Raw genomic sequence first — 13001 nt, 5'->3', positions numbered from 1 at the left:
TCATACATTAAGGTAAACTAAACCAGCTGTCAAAAGGGCCAAATTATTGCTTTCACCTAACTCTGTGCTGGATGCCAGTCATTGTACTGAGTTAAGGCTCATTACCACTGGGGAACGCGAGAAGCACTTAGCAACGCTTACTCAACCTGCTATTGTTGTCAACCAGAAAAGCTACATGGGAGGTAGCCCTCAGCTGGAGCCAAATGTCAAGTTTCTATGAAATGTGCCTTGGTCATAACAATGGTGAACTCCTGACCAGTCAAAGCAGAAGAAAGCCCAACTTTCAAGATTAAACAAAGGAAATTAAGGGATATTTTTGGGGACAATAACAATAGATGTGTTCAAATGGAGGCTTTTATTAATTTCATACAGTATTTATAGTTTTTATTGCACTTCCAAGTTAGTTAAAAACAAACAAATAGTGCAATGAACTATACACACATTAACGTAAAAGGTACCATGCAGCATACAAACAAGCCTAATACAAAGCTACTTCCGCAGTTTCTTTACAAACACATGGGTTGGAGCTGCCTGCAGCTGCAGTAGAAAAAGCGAGGGCCCTGTGTGTTCACAGGCGTAAGGCCGACCGTGTCAAGGCCTTTTGTGGTGACAGGATCAAGTTTAACATTTGAGGCTAGAAAAGCATGATTTTATGGCTGTATAAATGCTATTAACTTTACAGTACACTTTACTTAACAGTACAATAATAGCAGAGTAATTGTATGGTAACTAAAAGTAATTGGTGTTTACACTGTAATAATTCCTTGGTATCTGTTTTTTTAAATTTTATTTAATGTCTTAAGATTAATCCTAACCCAGTATGAAGACTGTAAATTACCAGGTAACGTGGCTGTATTTTATTTTAATAATATGGAAACAGGACTGCCAATGCATTAATCCCTTGTTATCTCAGTTACCATGCTATTCTTGTGCTGTAAAGTAAAGTGCGACCACATTTACTAGAATTACAACATATTTATGTAACCTGCTGTCATAAAAGCTTATTAAAAATCTTTGGTCCGTTTCAAACCTGGGACTTTGGCTTTAGAAAAGAGGAACAGTGAACACAGAGCTACAAAGGATTTCTACAACTGAAGTGAGCCAATGGCATTTACGGCTCAGATCAGTTCAACAAAACAAGGAAACACAACTGCAATTAAGACGTAGTGACAGTAAAAAACATAAATAAAACAAAAAGGCATGTGTAGGGAAAGCAAAGCAATATGTCGTCATCTTTTAAAAGGCTCATTTTATAATCTACAAATTATATACAGTTTAAAAGTAACAAAATTAAACACGGAAGCACCAGTTAAAGGTGCACTGTGTAACTTTTCTGGTGGAAGGCCCATCAGATGCTTTTCTCTGTGGAGATGTTACTGCTTTGTCTGGATTGTTTCACAGTATGACATTAAAACTTTCTATCCTGATGGAAACCAAACTAAGTTACAGGAGAGGTAACCCCACTCACAGTCAGAATGCATTTTTTCTAGATATTTTTGAGCTATAACGCCACCTGTAATTGAATAAATGTTAGGGAGAGTGTTTAAGGTCATACAGTGGAACATTCCAGGCAGAGCAATGACATATCCACAGAAACAAGCAGATGACTGAACCCCAACCAAAAAGTTACAAAGTGCACTTTTAAATTTAGCATAGCTGTAGCTGACACAAAACAAGTCAAGTGTTAACCATGACAAGCAGCAATGTGACAAAAGGACACAAATCAGAGCATTTTTGGTGCTAAAGACAGCGTATAGAAACTGCTCCACAGTCCTTTGGTTTTCTGGTGAAACGTTTCATCTACTCCATCGTCAAACAGGAAGTAGATCTCGTGATTAAAATTACACACACGCACAGCTGATTTTCCCAAGAGTCTTCAAGGCCCGCCGAAGTGACTTTTTCGCTGCAAAGTTCAACATCTGTTTCCAGTTCTGGGATCACATGGTTGTATGCATCAACAGTTCCAGGTAACGCAAGCCTCTGCCCGGGACCTTGTGAAAACTCTGCTGAACATTAAGGGGGGCGCCCAATGAGAAAGTACTTGAAGTCTCCAGGCCTTCTAGGAAAAAGACTGGAGCAATATGGCACACCTACTTAAAGAGTTAAATAAAATGTAGTGTTACTTTTTCTTCATATAAGGCAGTGGTTCTTACTGTGATATCACTGGTGGTAGGCAAGGGCTGTGGTGGTGGTAAGAACTAGGAATATTACAATTCAAGCACTCATTTAGTTCTTTGATTGAGACTTTGGACCATTCATTTCTGGCAGAGGCACAGTTAAGTCCTGGTTCAGTCCTAGTTCAGTCCTGGTTTAGTTCTGGGTTTGTCCATATTTAGCTCTTTTCTTTGTACTATTCCAGATTTTGAGTCCGTGGTTTCTATTTGAGATTAATCTTGGTTAAAGGTACACTATGTAACTTTTCTGTCATATGCTCGTCTCCATGGAGATGCTGCTTTGCGTAGAATGTTCCACAGTATGTCACTAAGCTTGTCTATCTTGCATTTATTCAGTTACAAGTGTTATAACCACTCAAAAATACCTTGAAAACATCTACATCAACCTTCTCTACAGATTTCACCTGGCTCCATGAAGAGAAGTTTAATGCCATACTGTGGAACATTCTAGGCAAAGAAAAAGACATCTCTATGGAGACAAGCAGGTAGCAGACCCGCCACCAGAAAAACTACATGGTGCACCTTTAAATCCTCATTTACCCCAAATCCGTACTTGTTGAAAGTTTCAGAACCACTCACATAGTCAATACCACAGTTTTTGGTGCCATTATATTTAAATGCTGCTACAGTACATCTCACATTGTCAAAGGGATAAGGTGTGTGCGTGACAGGGTGGAGTGGGGGGGTTTGCTGTGAGTGTGACACCTCATCACCAACCACATTGGTTTCTGCGGCTTTCTGGCCCCTATCCAAAAACAGAACCACTTGCCTCGCCCCTTCCCCCCTTCTTCAAGTCTCTATCGCTCCTTCAGCTGCAATGCTAGGCCCAGGGTTTATTTTCACGGATGGGGAGTGAAAACAGCCCTCTCTTTGTTTTGGCTGCTGTGCTTTTCCCAGCGGAGGAGGACTGGGCGGAGGAGGAGGTGCCTGAGGGGGCCACGTGTGGAGTTAGGATGGGATAAGGTACGTGGGCGGGGGTTTGGAGATGGGGGTCTCAGACTGGATGTGAAGGCAGCTCCAGGAGGGCAGACGCTGGCATTGGGGTCAAGTGATGGTCCCGCGTGATGTCCGCTTCCTCAGCTTTGCCTCGCTGACGACGGGTGGCACTGAAATATGCGTTCATCAGCTGCAGGATCTCCGTCAACTGGAACAGAGAGAAAGACAGAGAGGACAAGGGTCAGATGGGTGGCAGGCTGAGTGTCGAACGAAGGGTGGAGGGGGTGAAGTCATCCAGCTGTGAGAAAACTGGGATCATCCAAGAACTGAGCGCGATGTTCCTTTGGCAGAATCATACACTCTCCATAAACATGCCAAACTTACAAATGAAATGTCATGTGTAAAATGTTCCTAAAATTGCAATTGAAAGCCTGTCTATTCCACTCCTAAACTTTCATCGAGTGAATGAGACATAAATTATCACCATATGTGCATATAAGTATAGCCATGAAATGTAGACGCAGGGATGTCAAGATTATTGCGTTAATCTATAATTGTGGTTATACAGGTCAAAATATAATAGCAAGAACCAAAATAATCAGAATTGTGAGACTTTTAGAATTAAAATAAATGTCAGTTATCCATGTAACTGTAGGTCTATGAGTTGGCTATCATGCAAGTCATCGGCTGAAAGTCATTTCTAATAAATCTACATTCAGAAAAGTGAACCTAAATCTAAAGTGCTCTATATGTAGCAATTTTTGTCACATCAGCTTTACTTCATTCGTTCAGAAGGTTTGATGGTAAAAATGGTGAATGGTCACATTTTTATAAAGCGCCTTCTAGGCTCTCAAAGAACTACTCACTCATTCACACACACATTCATAAGCCAGTGCACACAGACACTATATTACATTTTATATTTATTTTTCTTTCTTTTTTTTCATTTATGTTTATATCGAGAGTGGGATTTGAACTGCCAACCTTCGGCTCAGTGGGCAAACACCTCAACTGAGCTACTGCCGCCCATAGCAAGTCCTAAAGCTGTCACATACTTGAGGAATTGTGATCTATTAAAGAATGAAAGAGAAATAAGACTTTAATTTCTCATTTTTTTGGTCATGATGCTGATAATTGTGAATGATTTAAAAATTTTACAATTATACCATGACATCACTAAACACAAAACAACATAGTGTAATTGTATTTTCTTTTAGGCACCTTATGATTCAAAATGTGTTGCTTAAAATTCCCTTTTCTTAAAAATCACTTTTTGTTATATATTTTGTTGCACTAGTTTCATTGCATATCTGTTTTGTTTACTACTGTTCACCAGGATTATTAGCACATAGCATGTCTTTCCCAATCCACTTAAAACTCTAAATCAGTATCACCAAATGTTTTTCCGCCTGAACATTTTATACAGATAATAAAAACCTTGCTCATTCGTGTCAGAGGAGGATAAGGACTAAAATCTTAAAAGCACTAGACTCTCCCAGCCCTCCTCCAAATCGCCTGAGCTTGCAATAAATAAATAAAAGCCACTTTTGTGCCCCAAGAGAGATCACAGAGGGATTTCTGTTCACTGTGGGAAGATGCAGTCAAATCTAAGCAATGAAAGGCAAGATTTGTTCTGCACAAAAAAAAAAAACAAAAAAAAAACTGTCTTGCAAAGAAGATCCATGCTTCCGAGAAATGTTTGGCCTAATATTTTAATCTAACCAGAGCAATAAAATGCACCCCCAGTAACCATTTAACAACAGGAAGTGAGAGTTTTGGTGGTTAGCGATGGTCAGCGGTCAAGGCCCAGGTTGTGTGTGCTCTCTTTTTAGGCCAAATTAATGAGTGTTTTTAAAGTGGGTCGGAGCTGGAGGGAGGAGGGCATCAGGAGCAAACAGTGTTCCTTTAACTTCCTGTGCACAACACTGCACTGTGATAAGAACTTTTTACATGGGCTAAAGTTTCACTTTAGTGCAGAATATACTCAAGATAAATCACATACAGAGAAGCTTCCTCCTTTAAGCTTTATGTGCTAGTACCTTGGTTGTTTCAAACAGCAGGTCTCGGTCTCCCGCGGTTATCTTGAACGTGTTGCTATCGGATACACCATATGAACAGATCTGGCCATAGGGGAAGGATTCGAGCGCTTCGGCCTCTCCCTGACGGTACAGAGACACTGACGTAGCAGCTACACCCAGCCACAGCTTTTGGGAAAAGTTCCCCGTCGAACTCTGGAGGGAGAAGTAAAAGTTAATTCACCCCAGGTCAACATGTTATTCCTACTATGCAATTACTATTGAGAAAAGGCATGACAGCCAGAGCTAAAAACTTCACATGTTCCCAAATTACTCACAATATAAAAGTCCACTTCATACAGAGTGCATCCAAAGCCTGACCACTGGCGTGCAATAGTGAGGTAAGCGGCCATACTGTCCAAGCGGCTGTAGCCAGACAAACCCTTCCAGCGCTCCAAGATGGATGCCATGACAACAGTGGCCTCCTCTTTGAGGCGACTTCGCAGCCGTAAGTCCTGCTCCACCTTCTGCTTATGCACTGTTGTCCACAGAGTCCCTGAGAGGAGGCCCGAGGGGAAGCCTGTCCCGGGGCAGCCCTGAGCGGGCACTGTGCAGGGGGGCAGTCCTGGGGGGGCAGTGAGGGACATGAGCACCCTGGCCTCCAGCATGGGCCCAGGGAATAGCTCGTCCAGAGGGGGGCAAGGGGCGTGAGTGCTGAAGTCTCCAAACAGCGACTGGAGCCTGAGAGCAGCCAGAGTCTGCAGGTCCTCATCACAGGCGGGCAGCTGGCCCCTCACCACCATCTCATGGCACTGCAGCGGGTCCAACAGCAGGAGAAACATGAGAGACATTTGTAAGTACATGTCCCAACAGTACCATCAATCCACTCTGACCCACCCTGCTTTATTTAGTCCTATTACATTTTATGTAAACCCAGAGGAACAATGTCCTAGTGGTTGGCCTGTTGGCTGCCTTTGGCCTGTGAACACTGCTGCTGCCAGTTCTCTCATACTGTCCCCCCTTTTCCTGTGATAGCAGCCTGTTAATAATTTCTAAGTATAGACACAACCCAATGAAATACTAAACTGCAGAACTATAAATTATACCCCTGCATCAATACTGAGGCGAACTTGATCAAAGAAGAATCTAGCATGGTTGTGCTGGATGCATTACCTGCTCAAACAGAAAGAAATATTCAATGCTGTCCACAGAAATGCTGTCAGCGTCTAGCAGACAGTAGAGCTTGAAACACAGCCTCCACTGGGATTTGGATTCTGCCTCTTTAGCAGAAAAGCTGTTGGAAAGAGAATTACAGATTAACAAACACAACATTCTCCACACCTCACTAATAAGGCCTTGTCTGATACAGCGTGTAATATACTTGGTAACACTTTGTTTCATGTTTACCTTGTCAGTAAACAGTCTAAGGACATGGAGCCTACGCCTTCCAAAAATACAGTGATCTCTTTGATTCCTTTCAGCTCCCTTATCATCTAGATTCTGCCTTGTGCAACCAAATGACATCAGCTTTACCTTGGATATCCTTTTTTCCTGACAGCTTCTGACTGACTACTGTTCCCAGCAAAGTGTGATGTTTAACCACAGGAGTAGACAAGGACACCAGTTATCACGTACACAGAGATTGGCACAGTGGAGTTCAAACTGGGGTGTGGGGCTGTAGCTGGTATATGGCAAGATATTCAAAAATCTTTAGTAGTCTTGTTGAATTTAAAGATGCACTATGTAACTTTTTGGTTGGGGGTCCATTTCTATGGAGATGCCATTGCTCCACAGTATGACATTAAACAGCTCTCCCAGCTCTACAGGCTTCTGACTGTGAGTGGGGTTGCCTCTAAACAGATCTGATCTGTAACTTGGTCTGATTTGGCCTCCATGAAAATAGAAAGTTTTAATGCCGTACTGCAAAACATTCCAGACAAAGAAATAACATCTCTATAGAGAAAAGCATTTGACAGATCCTTCACCAGAAAAGTTACATAATGCACCTCTAAGGAGGTTTTAATCCTTAGTCTTTTTGTAAAAATATGTTATTGTAATTTTGTCCAAGATTCAGTCCCTGGACTCTTCAAGTGAAGACTGAAATATGGGCTTTTAAACTAATACGCAAATCCCCTGTATTTCAGAACATGTTTGGAGAAGTTTTTTTATTTATTTTTTTATTTTTTTATTAACAACATGACCCCATAGAGACCGCAAATTTCAAAGTTCACAGAGGACATTATATTTCTTGAATAATTGCATGCGTTTCATATTTTGCATGCGATTAATCTGCTGTAATAATGTTTGATTTGTTTCATGAAATTTACACCCATTTGCAGTCAGTTCTGATGGTACTTGAAAGCCAAATATTTTAATGAGGTTTTGGTGTGCATTGCATGAATAACTAGTTTAGGACGCAAAGTACACATAATTACATATAATCCATCTTCAGCACATTCTTCAAGCGACAAATAACGAGGATTCCTAACACACTTGAACTCCCTCGATAATGTGTTTGTCCACTGAGTTTTACAGTTCCTGACCTTGTTCATGTAATTTTACAAGTTCAAGGTCAGTATTTCATTTGGTCATACCTGGTCAGGATGTCTGCGATGAGGGTACTACCGGACACTGGCTGCTCCCACAGTGCGTTTTGCTCATATAGTGCAAATGTATTTTTACTGTCCTGAAGATTGAGCTTCTCCTGCATCCGTCGCACCACCTGCATATAAGACAAAAGTATGTGGTAAAAATAAGTAATAATTAAAACATGCCACAAAATCTTTTAGTGTATGTCACCGTCTAAAAATGCATTGCCTTGTTTTAAAGGTCCTATATTACACAAACCTGACTCTTGTGAGCTTTAAGACATGTTATAATGTTGTTTTCTCATCAAAAACATATCTGGAGTTGTGTTTTTGTGTAAATGAAATAAAGCACAACTCCAGCTATGTTTTTGACAAGGAAACAACTTTATAGCAAAGATCAGAAAATAGCATAATATGCCCTTTTATGGTAAACCATCTGCTTGTTTTTATGGAGATGTTTGCACTTTGTCTGGAATGTTCCACAGTATGGCATTTAATCTTAATGAAGACAAGCAGGTGACAACACTAGACCTAGTTACAGATCAGAAATGTGAAGAAGCAGCCTCACATAAAGTAAGAATGTTTTTCAAGGAGATTTTGAGCAATAAAAACACCTGTAATTGAACAAATTATAAGTTTAGATAAGTTTAATGCCATACCGGGGAACATTCCACAAAAAGCATTAACATATTCATGGAGACAGGAAGGTAACAGACTTCCCAGCAGAATAAATGTTACGAAAGTCAGTCTACTCATAGTTACTCACAGTTACATGGCATAATATGGTGAGTAATGCTTTCTTTTACAATGGAGCTATTCTTGCTTCTAATGTCCTTTCCAGACAAACCTGTGCTGTAACTGATGTAAGAGTATAAGCCTAATAGTTCATACAATTTATTACTTTCAATGTCAAAGTCAATGTACGTGTTTAATGTCACGTCTGCTACAGTTTCTGGGTGGGCTTAAATTAAATTAAATGCAAAGGTGTATTATCTGAATCCTCAACAAAATGTAAACACATTGAGTTATGACTTTTAATATTTTTATTTTATTCATACTGTAGTGTCAGTGATTCTCAAACCTTTTCCGCCAACAACCACCTAAGAAAATACTGGTCTCTCCAAGTCCCTTCAGATCTGTACCAGGTCTAAACTGGGTTAAACCAAGTCTAAAATCGGTCCATTGTGTGACTCACATAGTGTTGTGACTAAAGTAGTTTCACACAACTACATTTCAAGACTAAGACCATTCTAAAATTATTCTGGTCAAATTTTGTCTAATATATGTGATTATTTTCATTTCTTTTTCAAATGAGTTAAAATCTAGTTTCAGTGCTAGTTTCAGTATCACTTGGTTTAGTATCTGGGGAATATTTTTTCCACAACCTTAGACTAAAGTATTTCTAAACAAGGAATAACCCAAAAGAAGACCACACAACTTTAGAAGAGCCTTGTGTACTTGTCCCACAGTTTGGTCACAAGCCAACATCAAACTTCCAAATTCATGGGAACTGTCCATAAGAACTCCCCCTCACCTCATTAGCTGTTGTGTGTGAGCTGACGTAGAGCTGGCAGGAGCCTGGGCCTGGGTAATGCACCGTGCAGAGCATCTCCTGTCTGTTCATCAACATGTGGATCTCGTCCCAGGAAGGCACGCATTCACGACACTTGGTCTTCTCCAGGGCCTCACTGATGAACGACGCGTAGTTGTCCATCTCTGACTCCGGACTTTGGCTTTGGACCCTGTGAAAAACAAAACAAGAGAAACAGGTGTGAGTGGGTGGGTAGTCTCTGTTTAAAGCTGCACTATGGAGCTTTTCTGGTGGATGCTCCAGCTTGGGGTTATTGCTTTGCCTAGAATGTTTAACAGCATTGTTTTAAACATGTCTCCCTATTTCATTTCTTCAACAAGTGTTTTTAATAAGTCAAAAATAACTTCAAAATCCTGTATTATTATGAGCGTTATGGTGTTGTAATCTGGCTTGGTGGCATTGCTACGTTTAATGCCATACAGTGTAACATTCCAAGCAAAGCAATAATTCTACCCTCCACCAGAAAAGCTACATACTTTAAGTTTACGTCATTTTTTTCTATCTAGTTGTACAGATCCCCAAAAGAAAAACACATGCTTGTTTAGCTAATTTTCAAATTCTCATGCCACAATTAGGACCTTTACGTCATGTTTGAATTCAGTAGGGTTCTTTATTTTCTTTGGAGCGTAGCTGGAAAGTCAATGAGGCAAAGAATGACTAATGTGTGCACTTTGGCACTTAAAAACCTGAAAGGCCCCTGATCCTTCATCCCTTCAAAGTAAAGGAAAATGCCTTAAAAAACATGTTTGACATTGGGTAGTGCGCTAAACAGGAAAAGTTATTTCCGCTGTCGTGAACCGTAGCGACCTGCTACTTCCTCCCAGCGGAGCATCCAGGGGAGCTAGGTGTGTGCATGTTTGCTAAAAAAAGTCACTTGAAAGACTCACGGACAGCTACATCAACCATACAGCGTCAAAGGTGTGAAATACAACCTCTTGTTTTTGGAGTTAAGTCTTGGGTAAACAAAGAGAAAATAGGAGGAAACAATTATCAAATGGCCATCCTCCCAAAGAACACAAAAGTGGGACAGACGCAGGGGGAGACAGCAAAAAGGTCCCTCTCATTCCCGCCAATGTCTCTCATAAGTACAGAGCCGCAGGGTGGGATTTGTCCTGCTGAAATATAATTAGGAATGTTCCACTGACTTGGACTGATCCGGCCGGTGCCCCCTTCCCTCCTCCTTCTCCACCCCTCTCCTCTCTCTCTCTCTTCTCTGCTTCCTTTCGTCTGGCCTATTCGCTCTGACAGCAGACATTCCCCGGGGGTTTCTCTGGGCATTTTTGGGAGAGACGGAAGGAGAGAGAGAAGGATAGAGAGAGTGCGAAAGAGACAGAGAGTGACACAGAAAAAGAGAGAAGGAGACAGATAGAGAGTGGGGGAGAGAAAAACAAAACAGACAGAGGGAGAAAAGGAGGGATGGGGAGTGAGTGAGAGGTTCTGTGAAGGAGAGAAAGAGAGAGATAAAGACTGAGAGACAGAGATACAGAGACAGAGAGAGAGATGCAGACAGAGAGAGGGTCAGAGAGATAGAGAGAAACACAGAGAGAGAAACAGAGAGTAATAAAGAGAACTGGAAAGAGAGATGAAGAAAGGGAGAGAGAGACACAGAGAGAGAGTCAGAGAGATAGAGAGAAACAGAGAGAGAGAAAAGAGAGAGTAATAAAGAGAACTATAGAAAAAGAGATGAAGAGAGATGGGGAAATGGAGAGAGAGAGAGACAGAGAGAGAGATACACAGACAGAGAGAGAGTCAGAGAGCTAGAGAGAAACAGAGAGAGAGAGAAAAGAGAGATTCATAAAGAGAACTACAGAAAAAGAGATGAAGAGAGAGGGGGGAAAGGGAGAGACAGAGAGACAGACAGAGAGACAGAGAGAGAGAGTTAGAGAGAAACATTCTCTCATGTTTCTCTCTGTTTTTCGATAGAGAAAAACAGAGAGAGTAATAAAGACAACTAGAAAGAGATGAAGAGAGAGAGAGAGAGATAGAGATAAAGAGAGAGATACACAGACAGAGAGAGAGAGAGACAGAGTCAGAGAGATAGAGAGAAACAGAGAGAGAGAGAAGAGAGAAAGAGGGAGAGAGAGAAATCAATACAGAGAGAGAGATATACAGAGAGACAGAGACAAAGAGACAGAAAGAAACAGAGAGAGAGAAAAAAACATAGAGTAATAAAGAAAACTAGAAAGAGAGATGAAGAGAGAGAGAGAGAGAGAGACAGATATACAAAAAGAGAGATACACAGAGAGGGGGGAGAGAGTCAGAGAGAAACAGAGAGAAAGAAAAACAGAAAAAGTAATAAAGCAAACTAGAAAAAGAGACAGAGATACAGAGAGAGGGATTCAGAGAAAAAGAGAGAAACAAAGAGAGACAAAAACAGAAAGAGTAATAAAGAGAACTAGGAAGAGACAAAGAGAGAGAAAAACAGAGAGTAATAAAGAGAGCAAGAAAGGAAGATGAAGAGAGAAAGAGCGGGAGGGAGAGAGAGAGAAAAAGGGGAGCTAAACTTTCTGGGAGCAGTGCCCAGTTCGAGTCTGCCCAGCTGCACTGATCCACAGTTAGGGAGAGTGCGTGAGAGCAGCAGCCACTTGTATCCAAACTCACAAGCGGCAAGTTTCATGGCATTACAGTTTGCGATCGCATGCCACCGCTCTATTAGCTGCTCCGCGCTGATTTCTGGTGCTGACTTATAGATGGCTTGAATCTGGCCTGGTGAAGGACAGAATATCCACAGCCGAGGATCAGTATAGCGCTAACATCTTTAGATTAGCATGCTAGGCGGGAGGCTAATTCAAACTTGCAAATCCAGGCCAGGAATATTTTTTGATGCGTCTGAGGGGAACACGCTAACAATGTGAAGGCATATCACACTGCTATATCTAAACTGGTGGTTAGTAGTGCTGGCGCCTGGGTTCAGTCCGCTGTCTAGACCCAAGATTTTTCTGTAGCTACCTACTATACACTGCAGCGTTCAGTTTCAGTTAGGCTTGCACCACTGCCAGCACCTGGAAAGGCAATTACGAGTTTACACTGTCTGTCTATTATTATTTTAACTGTCAGCTTGTCAGTCCCTTAACAGACAGGCGGTCGGGTCTCTTTCGCACATCAACACGAAGTACCGCCATCAAATTAGCTGTCAATCACTTTTTTTGAAAAGTAACTCATGATAATGATTCTATTAGTCTAGAGCTACATAAAGCAGAATCACTTATTGAAATACAGTTTAGCCAACAACAAGATAAAATAGATACCTAAACAGAAACAATATTCTCACAGATTTACATCTCAGGTACTTGTCTGAGAAGAAATAAACAAATTACTCCCATAATAATACAAGAGTACACTATTCTATTAGTCTAGACCTCTACTAAGCAGAATCCCTTATTGAAATACAGTTCAGCCAACCAATATATAAGACCTGAGACCTAAAAAGAAACAATATTCTGACAGACCTAAAATACTTATATTTTGAGGTGGAATATGAAGCACATGAGCCTAAGTACAATATTTTTTTAAAGAAGAAATTAACAAATAACTCCCATAATGAGTAGGCTATAGGAGAAAACGTAGTTTTTGTTTATATCCGGCTTTTAAGCACATGCACAGTGGCTGGTAAGCAAGAAGTCAATGAGGATGCTTGTTTGTATTAACAGTTGCGTTGCATATGTCTGTCATGAGATAACTCGTCTTATTTTGAAGT

At 41.0% G+C, this 13001-nt stretch overlaps 1 protein-coding gene across 1 annotated transcript in view; it reads right to left on the bottom strand.

The window, feature by feature from the left end:
- Positions 1-340: 340 nt before the first annotated feature.
- plekhh3 (pleckstrin homology, MyTH4 and FERM domain containing H3) overlaps positions 341-13001 on the bottom strand; it is a 28787-nt gene continuing 16126 nt past the window's right edge. The window contains exons 6-11 of the mRNA XM_055152770.1: positions 9248-9455; positions 7720-7847; positions 6299-6419; positions 5464-5937; positions 5150-5341; positions 341-3318 (exon numbers count right to left, since the gene is read on the bottom strand). Coding sequence (XP_055008745.1) covers positions 3169-3318; positions 5150-5341; positions 5464-5937; positions 6299-6419; positions 7720-7847; positions 9248-9455 — 1273 coding nt within the window. The 3' untranslated portion in view covers positions 341-3168. The remainder of the gene's footprint in view (positions 3319-5149; positions 5342-5463; positions 5938-6298; positions 6420-7719; positions 7848-9247; positions 9456-13001) is intronic.

This window comes from Boleophthalmus pectinirostris, unplaced genomic scaffold (assembly GCF_026225935.1).
Source record: "Boleophthalmus pectinirostris isolate CB_2022bp ecotype Guang Dong unplaced genomic scaffold, ASM2622593v1 HiC_scaffold_17, whole genome shotgun sequence".
Classification (NCBI taxonomy): Eukaryota; Metazoa; Chordata; class Actinopteri; order Gobiiformes; family Gobiidae; genus Boleophthalmus; species Boleophthalmus pectinirostris.
The sequence above is the reverse complement of the archived record's forward strand: the minus strand, read 5'-3'. Positions and strand labels throughout refer to the sequence as shown.